Source organism: Fukomys damarensis, unplaced genomic scaffold (assembly GCF_012274545.1).
Source record: "Fukomys damarensis isolate Sample0158 unplaced genomic scaffold, DMR_v1.0_HiC HiC_scaffold_23, whole genome shotgun sequence".
NCBI classification, from domain to species: Eukaryota; Metazoa; Chordata; class Mammalia; order Rodentia; family Bathyergidae; genus Fukomys; species Fukomys damarensis.
Window position 1 is genome coordinate 53757320 of NW_022900935.1, and position 18305 is coordinate 53775624.

The window sequence follows — 18305 nt, forward strand, 5'->3', positions numbered from 1 at the left end:
AGGTACTCACTGAAGCATTTCTAGAATATTTTCATAAACCCGTAATTTTTTATCATTATTGTTTTGATTTTGATTTGTTTGGGTTTGTTTTCTTTTTATTTCAGGTAAGTTGTATTTTGTTCTTTTCAACCTGGCAAGAAATGCTTAATTTTGTTTTCCAGAAGGAAGGTACAATACAGTAGGTTTAGCCACAAGAAGCAAGTTGCTTACACACCTGGATCAAGGACTGGCATCACCCCTGGGAGAATGTCACGGATGATGCCAAACCTGCAGCATTTGAGCCACCAACCACAGGACTTTCCTTGTTCTCTTTTGCCTCAGATCATGGAGCTGAAGGCATAGCAGTTCCACCCTGTAGAACTTTTAGCAAAGAACCTGCTGCGTACTTCCGTTTACTCACATCTAACGTGAGGACAGTTATCATACCAATCTTCTATAGTACGTTGAGAATTTGGTTTGTTGCTTTACTCCAAAAGTTCGGTACCATGCTTGGTACATGTTAATCTGACGCATCATGTTTTTTCTCATTGTTGCTGCTGATTTCATGTTATGCTTTCTATGTAATGGATTACCTGGAAATTTATTTGTTCTTTCCAAAGGCAATGTATAGATCAGTTTTCCTTCACTCTCTGCTGACAATTTGGCCTCAGAGATGTGCTGTTTAACAAGTGATGTAATTCTTTCATGGACACATGTTTCACTGAGCTGCAAACTGGTGTTCAAAAAATAGACACAGAGAAAGAGACACACAGAGACACAGAGAGAGGCTTTCAATTCTTAAAAGCTAGCCTCAATATCAAAGGGCATGCATTATTTCAAATATACTCCAATATCATTCCAAAAGATTGCTAGAAAAAATTATTCATAAGTCCAAATGTAACCCAAATCAACTTGTATATGAATGTGGTAAAAATAACTTGGGTACTAGTTAAGAAACTATACTGGTACTCTAGAGGAGACCAAATACCATTTGTCAAGACAGTGAAAGTTATAGGAATACTGGGCTCGAATACAGTCAACTAGTGTACACGTTTATCTAAATCTATCTTAAATTTTCTCTTATCTGTGGTCTCTTCCACATGCACAACATCCAATATCCAAACTCACCCACCCTCTCTCTCTGTACACACATACCTTATGCACACATGGTGTTCTTATGTATTCTAATGTCCGTGTTAAGCATCATGACTTACTTTTGCTTATGCTCCTCCATTCCTACTCCCTTAAGTGGTCCTACCTCAGATGATAGCCAATCCCCCATTTCTTCTTCAAAAACAAAGAAGAGCCTGCACACTTCAACTTCCCTTTGGAGAGAAACAATTTCCGATCTGAAAAACAAAGATACAAAGAATGATGGCGCCCTTCTCTTCAGACATCTGGCAATAGGCTGTATCGTGAACTACTCAGAAGTTTATGCAGCTTTAAATGTACACCGTAATAATGGCCAAGGAGCAGGATGCTAATAGATGAGTGTCACTGGTTATTTCTGTGTCTTCCAACCCCACAGAAAGACCTAACTGTGTGCACATATTTTTGAGCTAGGTAAATACCAAATTACAAATTTTAACTGGTCATGCATCAGTGATCTGCATTTTCCCAGTTGATTTCAGAATACATGCATATCTTTTAAAATATGGAATGTAAGAAATTTGCAACCAGTGAGCTTCCTAGCAGATGACAGCCTGTGTGATCAGTGACCAGAGTTGGGAGGGCAAAAGACTTTTCACACATTCTGTTAGCAAGACCACCTCGTCCTTGTTCACAGGGCCCATCTGCGTAAACGCAGCAGTGGGGAATGGTGGTCAGTATTGCCACAGCTCTTAAAGTTCTCAACATGATGCTAAGGAAACCAGCAGTTACCTGCCAGAATGTCCGCCTCATCCATGAACTGGGTACTAAAGAGAATCACGTGGCCTGCTTTCCGCTCCTTCAGGAAGTTCCATACTCTGTGCCTTGAGAAGGGATCTAGACCAGCAGTGGGTTCATCCAGGAGGAAAATCTGTGGAGGAAGAAACAAAAGAGAATCATGCACTTACACTGGAAGCAGACCACACAGACAGAAGCTGTAATTTTCAAAAGATACAGTGGTGAGGTATTATTCTTGTATCTAATGCTCCATTATATAATTTTCATCACCAATTTTCTTTGCAAATGAAGAATTTTAAAATTGGAATTTATGTACACAGTCAGTGTGACCTACCTGAGGATCTCCCAAAATGGCAATCCCAAAGGTTAATTTCCTTTTCTGTCCACCACTTAAGTTTTGGGCAAGAGTATCCTGAATATTCTTCATTTCCATTTCCTGCAAAACTCTTTGTACCTAAACAAAGATAATGATCACCATAACTAGATTTTAAAAAATTACTAGCATTATATTGTAAAGTGCAAAGGTTACATTCATGAGCAGCCTGATTTGCATACTATGCCACGGTTATTTGCTATAACTTTAAGTAAATTATTTGTCATCTTTTTATCTCAATCTCATGTACAAAATGGAGATAATATTTTCTGAGTTGTCAAGATTAAAAGATCCAGTATAATGAAAGCTAACAACAGAATCACAGGTTATATATTTCACACTATTAATTTTAGGTTTTCTTTCCAACATTAATATATTCTTTGCACAAATTTACCCAAAATTAGGGTAAATTGGATTAACCATTTGACTAGCACTTTTATTGATTTTTATATTATTTCTACCATATTATGTACCTCATTATCAACTTCATTTGGCTGTATCCCTTTTATTTTCGCAAACAGCCTAAGGTTTTCTTTCACAGTGAGGAAGTCAAATTGAACATTACTTTGCGGACAAACTCCAGTGAGCTTGCTGATATTTTCTAAATCAGTTATTTCAGAAAGTTTGTTGTTATGAATAGTGACCCAACCTATAACCAGAGGATAGAAAGTTATTGTTAGGATAATGCAGCATCCTTAATTTAAGATGATCATACATGTTTTGAAGCTACTAAAATTAGATGTATGATTTCATCTTCAATTGTCGTATGATTGATATATTACGAATTTTCATATTAAGGATCTGTTTCACCTGTATGGTGTTTGAAAAATGGCCCCATTTCTCCTCCCATCAAGAGGGGAAGTCAGTTTCTTTACCTTAGGGCAGGGCAAGGCAGAGCAGAGTAGAGAGGAGAGGAGAATCAAACATCCCAGATATGTGAGTGAAGCTATGCTAGGCCACAAGCTACAGTTAACCCAAAAAGACTGGAAGATTTTCTTTGCCAAATAATCACATTATGAGAAGTAACACATTACTGCTTTTCAAAAGACACTGTTATGTATACAGAAAAGGGGATTAGTATCTGTGACATAGTGAGTCATAACGTCATGAACGTCTGAGTGTTGTGAAATACTCAAATTCTCTATATTTTAATTAAGGTTATAGCTACTTTATAAATGAATAATATAAGCCAAACATACATTTCAGACAGCTCTCTCTCTCTCTCTCTCTCTGTATCTAAACTTAGTGCTCAAAGGAGTACTAAAGGTACACACGACTCACTGGTCAATTTTGAGGAAAGTCTCTTACCTTTGGTAGGAACACACAACCCAGTAAGAACGTTTAACAGTGTTGATTTCCCAGCTCCACTGTGACCAAGTACTGCAGTGATCTGGCCTTCATATATGTCAAATGCTAGGTCTTGGAGGAAAGCACGGAGGGAACAATGCGTGAAAGAAATAAGGAAAGCAAACCATCCTGTACATAGACATAGGCTTCTTAGGGAGCCTCTATACTTCCCAGCTACATGGTCATGGTTTCTGAGTCTAAATTCATTCACTTGTTTAATCTAATTTGTGCTACCGTATACCCTTCTGTAAATTTCAAAAGTGTGTGATTTTAAAAAGTGAAACAGGTTTTACATGCCTAGGTTCAACAGCATTGCCTGGCAGATTAGAGTCACTTCATAATAATTAATAAATAAAAATGGATCAATAATAAGCTATTGGGCTGGGATTTAGCTCAGTGGTTTCACCCTCTGCCTTGCAAGCACAAGGACCTGAGTTCGATCTCCAATACCGAAGAAAATAAAAATTTATTGTGTAGCTAAAAGCCCTATAAGCCACATATATTTTTGTCTCTCCTCCAAAGCAAAATACTTGCAATCTTAAAATGTCTGTTAAACTATGTTTAAAAAGTATGAGTTGCAGAGCAAAGCCACTAGACAAATCTACTATTATATGTTATACTATAGCTCCTTCATGTATATGTAATTCCCAAATTACCCAAAACAGAGATAAATAGTGCCCTTGGATGGAAAATTAATCATGAGATTCAAACACCCATTTACAAAGTCTAAAATAAATCTAGTAATTGTTCAATGAGGGAAAAATCAATTTAACTAAAGTCAAGACTTTCATGTAAAAAATATAATTTTTTTACCTTTCAAAGCTTCAATATTTTTAGGCTTTCCTCTGTATTCTTTTGTAAGATCTCTGATTCTGAAAAAAAAAAACCAGGAAGAAAAATGAAAGATGACAAATTTCTTCATTCTGTAATTCTGAGTTTGAGTACGAGGATTGGTAATTCTTGTCTTTAAGGCACAAGAAAATCTGAGAGTTTCTCAATTTCACTTAGTTATTATGAGTTGTCAGTAACATTTTTTTAATTGTTTTGCCTTGAATCAGGATCTCCCTGAGTCACTAAATTGCTCAAGCTGTGCTCGAGCTTATGATCCTACTGTCTCATCTCCCAAAGTGCTAGGATTACAGGGATGGGCAACCAGGCCTGGCTGATTTCTGTTTTCCACATTAGAATTAACGAGGGCTTTAAAAAAGTTTACCATCAAATTTAGTGACTCTTTTTTAATATTTAGATCTTTAATCCACTTGGATTTTAGTTTAGTGCATGGTGAAAGATAAGGGTCTAGTTTTAATCTTTGGCAGGTTGAGATCCAGTTTTTCCAACACCATTTATTAAAAAGAGGCTTTCTTGCCTCCAGTGAGGATGGTTGCCTCCTTTGTCAAAATGAGGTAGCTGAGTACTTCTGGAGTTGTTTTTGTATCTTCCAATCTATTCCACTAATCCTCAGGTCTGTTTCTTTGCTAGTACCATGCTGTTTTTATCACAGTGGCTTTGCAGTATAGTTTCAAATTGGGAATTGTGATACCTGCTGTCTTGCCATGTACTGTCGTAGGACCCCCACCAGAAAAGGCTCTGATTCCTTTGGTGACTTGGCTGTGGCACAGGCACTGGGATTGTCACCCTTGAGCTGAATTATCTCCACTGATGGGAAGGCTAGACAATGAGGTGACAAAAAGAGACCTCTAAACGACTCAACAGCGTGTCGGAGGTGATGACGTCTCCGATTCAATCATTGAGCCAGAATCTCTTAGGATGGTATAAAAGTGGAGAGAAGATGCAAGTCTATAAATGAGCTACTCGGTGTCATCCTATTTGTGCCAGAGAAACTAAACAGTATCTCACGTTGCCTACCTAGCAGATGACTCATTGTAAACATTCAAAAGCATTGGATGCCATTGATTAAATGATGAGCATTACCTTAGCAGAAGGGATTACAATGATGGCATCAGGGAAGAACGTCAACTTGATTGGCTGTAACATCCAGCCAGTCAACTGGTGGAGCACACTTCTCAGGTGTCAGGGTGGGCCATGCAGTGTGTCTCTGGGGTCTTTTTCTGGTCCCTGGCCCCTTCCTCTCTGGTTGTACTCTGCTGTGCTTCCCAGCCACAATGAAAGGAGCAGCTCTGCCTCACCACCACACCCTTTGGCCATGGAGTTTCTGCCTCGGTGCCGATTGACCATTGACTGAATCCCCAGAGCCATGAGTCAAATTAAGCTTCTCCTCCTTTAAATTGTAAGTGTCAAGTATTGTGTCTCAGTGACAAAAAAGGTGACTACTAGAGTAAGTAACTATGGCTGTTAGTATAGCCATGGAGTCTAAGGTACTTTATCTGCCAGGTTTTATTCTATTAGGAAAATACATGATTTGGAAATTCATCCAATTTATGTTTGTTATTTGTCACCTGTAATCTTTTACCACATAGTTCAGGTTTCATCTTTACTGTCTGAATTAGTTTCTACTTTTGTTTCAATCCTATATTTCGTTCTTCCAAAGCACTTCTGCTCTGCTAAGTTGCTGGAGAAAATATTAAAGAGACAAATGAACAGATCAAAGCCACTGCCTAACGTGAATTTCACTGTGAGATTAAGACTGAGATACCTGCTGTCTTGCCATGTACTGTCGTAGGACCCCCACCAGAAAAGGCTCTGATTCCTTTGGTGACTTGGCTGTGGCACAGGCACTGGGATTGTCACCCTTGAGCTGAATTATCTCCACTGATGGGAAGGCTAGACAATGAGGTGACAAAAAGAGACCTCTAAACGACTCAACAGCGTGTCGGAGGTGATGACGTCTCCGATTCAATCATTGAGCCAGAATCTCTTAGGATGGTATAAAAGTGGAGAGAAGATGCAAGTCTATAAATGAGCTACTCGGTGTCATCCTATTTGTGCCAGAGAAACTAAACAGTATCTCACGTTGCCTACCTAGCAGATGACTCATTGTAAACATTCAAAAGCATTGGATGCCATTGATTAAATGATGAGCATTACCTTAGCAGAAGGGATTACAATGATGGCATCAGGGAAGAACGTCAACTTGATTGGCTGTAACATCCAGCCAGTCAACTGGTGGAGCACACTTCTCAGGTGTCAGGGTGGGCCATGCAGTGTGTCTCTGGGGTCTTTTTCTGGTCCCTGGCCCCTTCCTCTCTGGTTGTACTCTGCTGTGCTTCCCAGCCACAATGAAAGGAGCAGCTCTGCCTCACCACCACACCCTTTGGCCATGGAGTTTCTGCCTCGGTGCCGATTGACCATTGACTGAATCCCCAGAGCCATGAGTCAAATTAAGCTTCTCCTCCTTTAAATTGTAAGTGTCAAGTATTGTGTCTCAGTGACAAAAAAGGTGACTACTAGAGTAAGTAACTATGGCTGTTAGTATAGCCATGGAGTCTAAGGTACTTTATCTGCCAGGTTTTATTCTATTAGGAAAATACATGATTTGGAAATTCATCCAATTTATGTTTGTTATTTGTCACCTGTAATCTTTTACCACATAGTTCAGGTTTCATCTTTACTGTCTGAATTAGTTTCTACTTTTGTTTCAATCCTATATTTCGTTCTTCCAAAGCACTTCTGCTCTGCTAAGTTGCTGGAGAAAATATTAAAGAGACAAATGAACAGATCAAAGCCACTGCCTAACGTGAATTTCACTGTGAGATTAAGACTGGTTCAAACCACAGGGCACAAAGTGTGCTGCTAACAATGGAATAGGCTATAAAGTATAAATTAAACAGCTCCCATTTGCAGACAGGAGAAATTTTTTTAACTATTTGCAGTGGAGTTAAGAGCATGTTCATGGAAGAGAAGGGGACCTTGCTGATTTTTTATTCTTTATTTGGCAGTGAATACTACTAGCTCCAGATAAAATGGAGATTTTACTGCCATACGAAAAGGAGATGTGCACAACTCTAAAAGGCACATCTCCTTGAACTACTTGTTTTTACCTCCAGGCCTTTGCTTTCCTCTTTCTCGCTCCTTTGTCTTCTTTGTTGAAATGATAAATAGATGAGGAGGAAAAAAAATGGAAAAGGAAAGCAGGTAATATAAATGACTTGAGGAAACTGTAAACCACCGAAGCAAAGGAAAAGATGTCAAAGTTCAGAGAAGAAAAACAACAGACACAGGCAGGGTGAAGGTGTTGCTGAACTGAGCTGCTGGTATGTGAACGCTTTATTAGATGTCACGGTTGACACCGATAGTAACACCTGGATTTAAAAGGAAGTGGGGGACAGAGGACAGTAATGGTTACAGACACAGCTAGAAGAGGTTAGAGAGGAGCCATGGGAGGGACTAAAAAAAGACCCCTACGGCCTCAGCGTTGTCTGGGGCAGGCTCAGGCTGAGGATAGCATCCAACCCAGCCATTCTCCACATACGACAGCATCTATTACCTGATGGCTTCCTTCCCGTGGAATTCTGTGGACACTGGCTCAAAAGCCTCATCGGAAAACTCAGATTCTGTTTCATCCTCAAGGGCCACATGGTCAGCTGTTCTTTGTTGGTGCCAAAATGAGGACTTCAGGCAAAACAAAGGGGAATGTCGATGTCCGTATTCATCTGTGTGACCCGGACAGAATTAAACGAGATCAGTTATGGTATTAAGGGGCACTGGAGGACCACCAAACATGAACACAATGTCAACAAAATGAAGTGTCTTCAAATGTTTGGTGTGGACAACAGTAAAGAAAAAAATCATTAGATGCTACTATTATATTGCTGTTAAAACAAGGAGCTTTATAAACAATAAACATTTGATAAACAATACAGATGATTCAATTTTACAGCAATATTAATGACCTTTCTCACCTCACAAAAGCCGAAAAGCAGACCTAGCAATGCTGTGTATTATTATAGGGCCAATGAAAAGGTGAGAACTGATTATTAAACAAATAAAATGAAGGTTTTTAGGGAAGGCAGCATAACTTAACAAAACCATGATAGATTTTAAGAAAGCAAAAGGACAGACACAGTGAATTCATTAAAATAATATGAAGGGCAGCATGATACTAGCTCTCCACCTGTACTATAGTCAGAATAAATTTAATGTATCCCTAGTTCCTCTTATGAGGCTCCTTTCTTCGGTTGTGGGAAAAATAAAAACCTCAAGAGGTGTGAGATGCATATAACTGGGGTTTCTGAAGGAACAGAGAAAAGAAAGAAAATGTTTCAAGGAACACTAGCTAAAGATATGCCAAAGTGGGTAAAAGACACAAAGTCTTATATCCAAAAAGCTCAGGGAATTCCAAGCACATATAATGGGGCAGACCATACCAATGAATTTGAAAATTAAATGGCTTAGCCAGGTATGGTGGTGCAGACCTGTAATCCTAGCACTCAGGAGGCTGAGACAAGGAGGATCACCATGAGTTTGAGGCCAGCCCAGGCTACATACAGAGTGTGAGGCCAACCTGAACTACATAGCAAGACCTTGTCTCAAAAAAAAAAAAATTAAATGGCTTAAAACTAAAAGAAAAAGTCAAAATCTATAAGACACAAGATCAAGAAAGACATTACACAGAAAGCAGCATAGATAAGAGCGACAGGATCCTTCCTGGTGGGGACAATGCAAGCTGAAAAATGTAGGATCCTGTCATCTGCAAGTGGTTTAAAGAACATTGGCGTTAAATTATTGAAACAAAAAAAGACTGTCCGCTTGAAACTCTATGCTCAGTGAACATATGTCTTTCAAAAATGAAGGGAAAATGGAAAAAAAATGAAGGCAAAATAAACAGCAGGGGAAAATGACTTACACAGGCAGGAAAAAATCCACACTTGATAACAAAAATTATGTTAAAAGAAATATAATTACACATTAGATTTCCTCAAATTTTAAACTGAGGCCCGAGAAAAGATGAAATGTAGAGCACACTTCACAAGGACATGGCCAACAGCCAAAGAAAATTACTTATAAATCTACATTGGAGCCGTAGGGCAATCTCTTGCCTCAAATGACACTGCTGATTGTAGATGAGTGGGAAGGAAGGATTCCTGCTTGCTATAGCACTGGGGAAAACTCAAAGAATAAAAAAACTGGGGGGGGAGGTTAAGTAGTATTTTCCAAGAAAAAGAAAAAGAATGAAGAATTAGTAGTCTCAAGTTGCTTGAAGAGTACACCTCGAATAAATACTGAAATTTGTTAAATCAAATATCTTTTCAATTTAACAGTGGAAACAAAGACAGCAGTAGAACATAGAAAACGACTTTTAACCATTTCTTAAAGAAATGTTAATGTTGCTCAGATTAGACAAATGTTATCGGGCCATTTACACTGGGTAAGTATTTTTCCTTTGTACTGTACTAGTTTTTATCAGTGGTGGGCAAAATAAAACGTGGACATACAAGCATATAATCTAAACACTACACACAGACAAAGATAAGTTCAAATTTATTTATATGCCTGGATATATAGCAAGCTACTTATAACACTTCATACACATGTTGGCAAAAAATGATAATCCAAGTGAAATGTTGTATTCTGAACATTTCGATGAGGCAGACACACTCACCATGTACGAGTTATTCTCTCAAATCAACATGGTCAGTTAACTAAATCAAGGAATCCCCCTACCTCTTTCCTCTCACTCATTTACCTCTCTCCCTTTCTTTCTAAATTTACTTAGGGCTTCTTGGGGAAGAGTCCTGGTCACTTTGTTTGTGGAAAATACAGGCAAGCATGACACCGTGTCTGTCCTAGAGCATGGACAGCATCCTGGACAAGTACTCAAGTACCTACTGAGTACCCAGGATGTATCAGACTTTCTGAGTTCCTTCAGCCAATAAGACAAAAAAAAAAAAAAAAAAAAAAAAAAAAAAAAATACTGCCTTTGAGGAGCGTACGTTATGGGGACACTCTGATAAATTGCACAAGAATAAAATTATACCTATTTGATTGAGTTCCCTTCCTATCTTAGTCTGGCTCACATCATAACCATCTTGAAGTTTCGAAAATACAGATGGCTCGGTGCTGGCTCCCAAACATCGGGATCAGAATGTCTAAGGTTGGACTGATTTTGGTTTTTCCTTAAATGTCTTGCAGCAACACAGTGAAACTGGAGGACATTATGTTAGGTGCAACAATCCAAGCACAGTAAGAAAAACGCCACATGGTCTAACTTCTTGTGAAATCGAGAAAGGTTGAAATAAAAGAGAAACGTACCGGACAATAGAGGTTACTGGGGGCTGGGAGGAAAGAGCAGAATTGGGGAGACACTGGCCAAAAGATAAAGAATTTCAGTCAGACAGGAGACATTCAAAAGATCTTACCCCATGGCAATGCAGTACATAATAGCAGCCTGTTACAGTGAAAATTGTTAAGAGAGTAGATTTTAAGTCTTCCCACCACCAAAAAAGTATATGAGGTAATGCATATGCTCGATTTAGCCATTCCACAATTAAACATATTTCATAATTTCATGTTATACAGGATAAATATATAAACTGTTGGTTAAACAAAAAAACTTAGCCAAGTTCCTAAGGTATTTCTGGTATGCAAGCAAAAGTCAGAACCCCTGAGTTTTAAGTAACTACAAATTTCTGTGGTTAAGAGCCAAGTCAGAGAGCATTTAGGAATCATATATCCTAAGTGTATAAAGGAGAATGAGACAGAGGAAAAGCTAAACATATACTTAATTAAACCAAAGAGCTATTGACTCTGTACACAGAATTCAGATTTCAAACCTGAGCAGTTAAATTGCAAGAGAATAAAAGAAATAATTTTATGCACCAATGGTTATGATGGTCTCCTTCCTGCCAATGCATAAATCCTTGAAATATAGGTAATACACGTGTAGAAGAAAATTTCCAAGAAACGCAACTATGAAAAGAATGTTAAGTTTTATTGTGCTACTACTTACTTGGCAAAATTTTTTCAAAGTAAAACGTCAATGCCAGATAGGATAAGCTATCAAGGAACAACATGAAAATTGTAGCTGCGATTAGATTCGAGTCACCCATCGATTCTGTATTAGAATTCATATCAAATTCGAAGTGTAAGAGCTGAAAATTAAAAATAAACCAATAAATTACAGCAAATCAACTCTTTTAAAACTTAGCTATGATATAGACTGTGATCATTACCTCCTGCCAGACCCTGAGAATACAAAATTAAATCGTATAGCTGTTTGCAATTCTCTGTTGGAAAGCAGGGCCATGTCTAAGTTGTATTGTAATTTAGTAACGGAAACAGTAGACTTGTGTTCCACATGAAAAGGGTGGAGTTGGTTAAAAAAAAAAAGAAAGAAAGAAAAGAAGATCATAGAAGAGGCAGCATTTAATCAGGTGCTTACACAGAATTTCACAGAGTTGGGAATGGGGGTGAGGTAGGAGTTTCAGGGGATGGCTGCATGAGAGCTGAAAATGCTTCAAAATTGCACTGTGCACGGAAGGAATGGACAGTGGAAAAACATTGCCTGATCCGTGTTTTTCAAGAAGAGGAGTGCTATGCAGTTCATTTGTAATAAGCACGAGACAATTTATTGATCTTACTGTATATTTGGGGGGCAGAAATGGTCTCTTTATCATAAGAAAATAGGGAAAGTGAAGAAAAGATATTTTAGGAATGAAAAAAGTGTTTCTTTTGACTAATCTGGCTAAGAAATATTATTTTTAATTTCTTTTGTAATTTTCAGAATTGCATCATATATCACTTTTACATTATTATGTGAACCGGCTAACTGGAAAAAGTTAGAATTCGATTTGTAATATTAATATTGTACATAGAGAACTGTGAGTCTACTCTTCATTCTTTTCTGGTTACTCACAAAAGAGCTTATTTCTAGATGAAAATGTCTTGTAGTTTTTAAAATTCATCTTTGCAGCCCCACAGTCGTGTTGTTTGGCAGAGGCAAAAGCCTCTCAAGTCTAAACATGGAACACAGACTACAGGCTATTGAATTTCAGAGGGGAATGATATTTGGGAAATACTGCTAGTAAATAAATGCTCACCTGGGCCATTCCGAGTGTGAAGGCAAAGGGACTAAAGAAGCTTAAAATCCACTCCAAGGACCCGGGAAGGTATCTGTACAATGCCATGAAGCCCAGACTCCCCCAGATGACTGTGAAAAGGAATACAGCAAAGCCGGTGAGAAATGGCTTCTTCAGCAAGACGCTCAGCAGGAAAGCCAACGTGATCTACAAAGACGGGAGATCCGGTTGGTTTATGTTTCTCTAATAATTACTAGTTGCCTAACGAAAGAAAAGATTTAATGTAGAAAATTATGGTTTACTCCACACTTTGGACCACAGATTGGCACCATGAAGCACTACATATCATACCCATCCACCATGCAAGGTATGTGCGGACTGTCTTCACTGAAAGCCATGTTTGTTTCTCTAAGGGAAAACTGGACAGAGAGATTTTACTCAGCAACTTACCAAAGACAGTCCATAGAAGAAAAAGAGGCTGAAGACCACCAGGAAGCTAGTCAGGATGACAAACTGGACTGATTTTGTAATAAGCGCCAAGAAAATGGTCAGAATGAAGACAAAACCAGCATAAAGCAAACCCCAGGAGAACCTGATATGGAAACAAAGTGTTACTTCAATCTTTGATCAGATAAAAACAAGTACCTAGGTTGGAAACTAATATTATCCATCCCTGTGTTCACTCCTTCCCTCATTTACCAGTTATTTGTGGGACCTTCTATGATATATAAATGGAACATGATTACTGGGAACTGGAGAAAGATAAACTTCTTCTTAGAATTAATACAAATAAACCACACAAATCTCATGATGATAGGAGAGAAAGAAGTCATCTGTTTGGTTAGGAACTGTCTGCACCACACTCTTATCTCTGTGGCCTCTGGCAATTTACAGAACTGCTTTAAACTGCTTTTCTCCTCCAGAAAACAAGAGTAACAGGAGCGCGGTTTCAATACGCCAAGGAACGCACAGAGCCTTGCCACTGTATGGCAATCCTTGGTCAAATGTTAGATTCTTTCACCACAGGCAAAGGGTCTCTGATACAAAAACGACTTCATACATTTTTTTGGGGAGGGGTACTGGGGATCGAACTCGGGTCCTTGTGCTTGCAAGGCAGGCCACCGAACTGCTGAGCTAAATCCCTGGCAACTTCGTACATTTTTATGAAAATAGGAAATTATTCCGTATGGTTTTTCTAATTCCTTGTCTGTTTACTCAGAGCACTTATAATCAGGTTCTTATTTCTCCTTATGTGCACACCTAATATTCTGCATATTTAAAAAATTGTGTTTTAGTAAGACAGAATGACCCCTAGCCTCTTACTTTTACTGTCATCTTCCTTTGTCCTTGTAAGATATTTAATTTCCATTTCTCATCAATACTTTCTCTGATGATCTAGTTTTTTCTGTACTCTCAAAAATAATGGCCAATTAAATACTACTGCAAATATTACTAATCTATTATTATACAATTAAGGCATTAATGATACTTTATTATGGTTAATAAGTAACTTATGTAGCAGTTCCAACTTTCCATATAGATATTTCTTACTTTACATAGTATTTGTGTGTTTGGCTGTTTGTTTGGGTTTTTTTTCCTCAACCAGGGATTGACCTCAGGACCTTGTGCTTGCCAGGAAGGCACTGGCACCACTGAGCTAAACTTCCAGCTACATACAGCCACACAGTATTTGTTAATCTTAGTAATTTATTAATTTACATCTCACAACATGTCTCTGGAATAAGTATTATTCCTTCCATGTTGCAGAAAAATATCTTAAAAAAACAAAGAAGCTGATTCATTTTCTTTCATCTCAGAGACAGAAGTTAACTTGCAGAAAGTTGATAAGATAAATTATTCCAACCCATAACTATTCATATAATTCCCATTCATGCCATACAAGTTATTTCTTCGGATAGAGAATATAAAACTCTCTAAGTCAACTCCCCTTTCACCTCATTCTATAATATTCTGAGCTATTTAAAAAATGGGCTAGTCTGATTCTGTAATCTTGTGGTCTAGGCTGAATATTGGATATTCCCACTATACGACACTCAAGGACAGGCAGAATGGTAGAGCGACAGCCAGTGAGCTTTAGGAGTTCAGGAGGAGAAGAAAGGATGACAGATGCAACATACAGCAGCTTTAAGACAATGAAACTATGCTACACGATACTGTAATAGTGCATATGTGATATTGCACACTTTCTCAAACCCACCGAGCTGTGTAACAGAGTGAGCTCTTATTTACTATAATTTCAACTTATAATTATGACTCATTAATTTATAAATTGTGACACACGGGTCAGGTTAATGCAAGGTAAGTATTAATAAAAGACATTGCCAGGAGCGCAGAAGCACTGTCTCTATTTTCTGCTCAAGAAATAAAGCTTATTATTCAAAATATAAAAAAGGTCTTGCTATGATTCTGACATATCATATGATCATCAAGAAAGATTATACTGTCTTTTAAAGTTTTATGTTCCTTCAGGTACACATTACCCAAACTGCCTAAACAAATGTTCACAGTCATGATTTCCTGATCACTTGATACTACTCAAAGTACAGGTTAGGGGTTTTCAAGAATAGCCTCATTAGGGAACAGTGTGGCTGGATATTGTTTCCTCTTTTTTTAGAAAAGAAAACTGAGATTTCAGTATTTTAGGCAATTTTCTCATGTAAACATAACTGGTGTGGGAAGGTGAGATTTGAATCAGTGTCTCTCTATTTTTTAATGATTCTGTTCTTTTTCTGGCCAGAAACTGCCACTCAAGAGCAAAGCAGGCATTTGTCCCTCCATGCTGCACAGTAGTGGCTTTTTCTTTGATACCGTCAAAATGGCATGACATTAAAGTGACCCAAGAAACAAATCACATGCAAAGGAAAGCCTATCAGAATCACAGCAGACTTTTCAACCCAAACCCTCAAGTCAAGGAGAGCCTGGAGTAAAGTATTTCAAGCCCTAAAAGAAAATAACCTCTAACCTAGAATGATGTATCCTACAAAACTCTCTTTCCAAATTAATAGGGAATAAGACACTTCCATGGCAAAGAACACCTGAGAAGCTTCATGAATACCAAACCAGCACTACAAGGAATTCTAAACAATATCCTAGAAAAAGGCAATGGAGATAACAACTCCATGAGGCTCAAGAGAGCAAATCCAACAAGCAAGGCAAGAAATTAAAGGGAAAGGGGGAAAAATTGAAAAGAGCCAACAACAGGAAAATAACATGATGATGATGATAAGCCAATACATATCTGTTATAACCATAAAGGTTAATGGCCTCATTTCACCAATCAAAAGAGATAGACTGGCAGAATGGAGTAAGAAGCAAAATCCAACAATATGCTGTGTACAAGAAATGCACCTAGTTCAAAAAGAAACTCATAGACTGAAAGTAAAAGGATGGAAGACAGTTTTCCATGCTACAGGAACCCAGAAAAAAAGCAGGGGTAGCTATCTCATTTGCAGACAAAGTAAATTTCAAACCAAAACTAATTAAGAAGGACAAACAAGGTCACTACATCCTTGTAAAGGGAACCATCCAGGAGAAAGAAATGACAATCATAAATATATATGCACCAAGTGCTAAAGCCCTGAACTATACAAAACAAATATTAAGGGACATGAAAAACCAAATAAGCATAAATACAATTGTAGTGGGGGACCTCAATACTCCACTGTAACAAATAGACAGATCATCTAGACAAAAGATCAACAATGAAATACTAGAACTGAACCAAGCTTTTGAACAAAGAGACTGAATAGATATCTACAGAGTGTTTCACCCCCACAAAATCAGAATACACATTGTTTTTGGCAGCACATGGCTCACTCCCCAAAAGAAACCACATGCTACCTCATAGAACATGTTTGAGTAAGTGCAAAGGAGTTGAAGTTATTCCATGTATATTATCAGACCATAGTGCAACTAAATTGGAAATCAATAGCACAAGAAATGGCAAGAACTTCACAAACATGTGGAAATTAAATAACTCTCTCCTGAACAATCAATGGGTCACAGAAGAAATTAAACAAGAAATTAGACGGTTTTTATAAATAAATGATAATGCCAATACAACATATAGGAATCTATGGGACACAATGACAGCAGTTCTATGAGGGAAATTTATATCAGTGAATATCCACACTAGGAAAACAGCAAGCTCAAATAAACAACCTAATGCTGAACCTTAAGCTTCTAGGAAAAAAAAGAGCAAGACAAACCCAAAGCTCATACAAGGGAGGAAATTATGAAGATCAGAGAAGAAATCAATGCAATACAGATTAAGAGAATGATACAAAAAAAATCAACCAATCAGAGTTGGTTTTTTGAAAGAAAAATTGATAAACCCTTAGCTGACCTTATCAAAAAAAGGAAAGATGCCAAGCATGGTGGTGCCTATAATCCCAGCACTTGGGAGGCTGAGGCAGGAGGATCGCTGTGAGTTCAAGACCAGCCTGGGCAACATAGTGAGTTCTAGGTCAGTATCAGCTACATAGTGAGACCCTGTTTCAAAGCCCCCCAAAAAAGAAAAGGCTCAAATCCACGCAATTAGGAAAGAAAAAGGTGAAGTCACAACAGATCCAGGAGAAATCCATAGGATCATCCATATCTACTTTGAGAACCTGTACTCTAATGAAAGGGAAAATACAGAAGGAATGGACATATTTCTAGATACATATGAATTACCAAAGTTGAATGAAAAAGATAAAAATTCTACACACCCCAATTACAATTAGTGAAATTGAAAACATAATTAAAATTTTACTAACAAAGGAAAGCCCAGGTCCTGAAGGCTTCACTGCTGAATTCTACAAAACATTTAGAGAAGAACTATTGACACTACTTAGAAACTTTTCAGTGAATTTGAAAGGGAAACAATACTTCCAAATTCATTCCTAGAAACAAGTGTTACTTTGATTTGATAACCAGGCAAAGACCCATCCAAAAAAGAGCACTACAGGCCAATCTCCTTAATGAACATAGATGCAAAAATCCTCAATAAGATACTGGCAAACAGAATATAGAGGGTCATTGAGAAGATCATACAACCTGACCAAGTGGGGTTTATCCCAGGGATGCAATGATGGCTCAACAAATGTAAATCAATAAATGTAATACACTATATTACCAGAGCCAAGGATCAAAATCATATGATTATCTCAATAGATGCAGAAAAAGCACTGGACAAAATTCAACACTCATTCATGATAAAAACCCTCCAGAAAATTTGATTTGATACAGGCTGTATCAACAGCCAATATCATTCTAAGAGGGTCAAAAACTGAAAAATTTCACATTAAAATCAAGAACAAGACAATGATTCCACTATCACCACTCATATTTAATACAGTTTTGCAAACATTAGCCATAGCAATTAGACAACAGAAAGAAATAAAAGGAATAAAGATAAGAAAGGAAGAAGTTAAACTGTCATTATTTACTGACGATAATATACTCTACATAGAAGACCCAAAAAACTCCACCAAAAGACTTCTAGACTTAATTGACAGATTCAGCAGAGTAGCTGGATACAAGGTAAATACTAAAAAATAAATAGCGTTGTATACAAATAACAGACTCATTAAGAGTGAAATTAGGGAAACAATCCCTTTCACAATAGCATCCAAAAAAAAAGAAAGAAATATCGAGGAATCAATCTAACAAAAGAAGCAAAAGACCTCTACATTGGAAACTACAACACTCTGAAAAAAGAGCTTAAAGAGGCTATAAGAAAATGGAAAGATATCACCTGTTCCTGGGTAGGAAGAAGCAAT

At 37.7% G+C, this 18305-nt stretch overlaps 1 protein-coding gene across 4 annotated transcripts in view; it reads right to left on the reverse strand.

Moving 5' to 3' along the window:
* Positions 1–18305, reverse strand: part of LOC104873740 (ATP-binding cassette sub-family A member 8-A) — a 76725-nt gene that overhangs the window by 42570 nt on the left and 15850 nt on the right. For all 4 annotated transcript variants that reach the window (XM_033767279.1, XM_019210022.2, XM_019210021.2 and 1 more), the window contains 11 exons: positions 12973–13114; positions 12544–12729; positions 11454–11595; positions 7992–8157; positions 4400–4458; positions 3548–3658; positions 2713–2888; positions 2201–2320; positions 1861–1999; positions 1238–1328; positions 573–712 (listed from right to left, as the gene is read on the reverse strand). In XM_033767279.1, the coding sequence (XP_033623170.1) occupies positions 573–712; positions 1238–1328; positions 1861–1999; positions 2201–2320; positions 2713–2888; positions 3548–3658; positions 4400–4458; positions 7992–8157; positions 11454–11595; positions 12544–12729; positions 12973–13114 (1472 nt within the window). The remainder of the gene's footprint in view (positions 1–572; positions 713–1237; positions 1329–1860; positions 2000–2200; positions 2321–2712; positions 2889–3547; positions 3659–4399; positions 4459–7991; positions 8158–11453; positions 11596–12543; positions 12730–12972; positions 13115–18305) is intronic.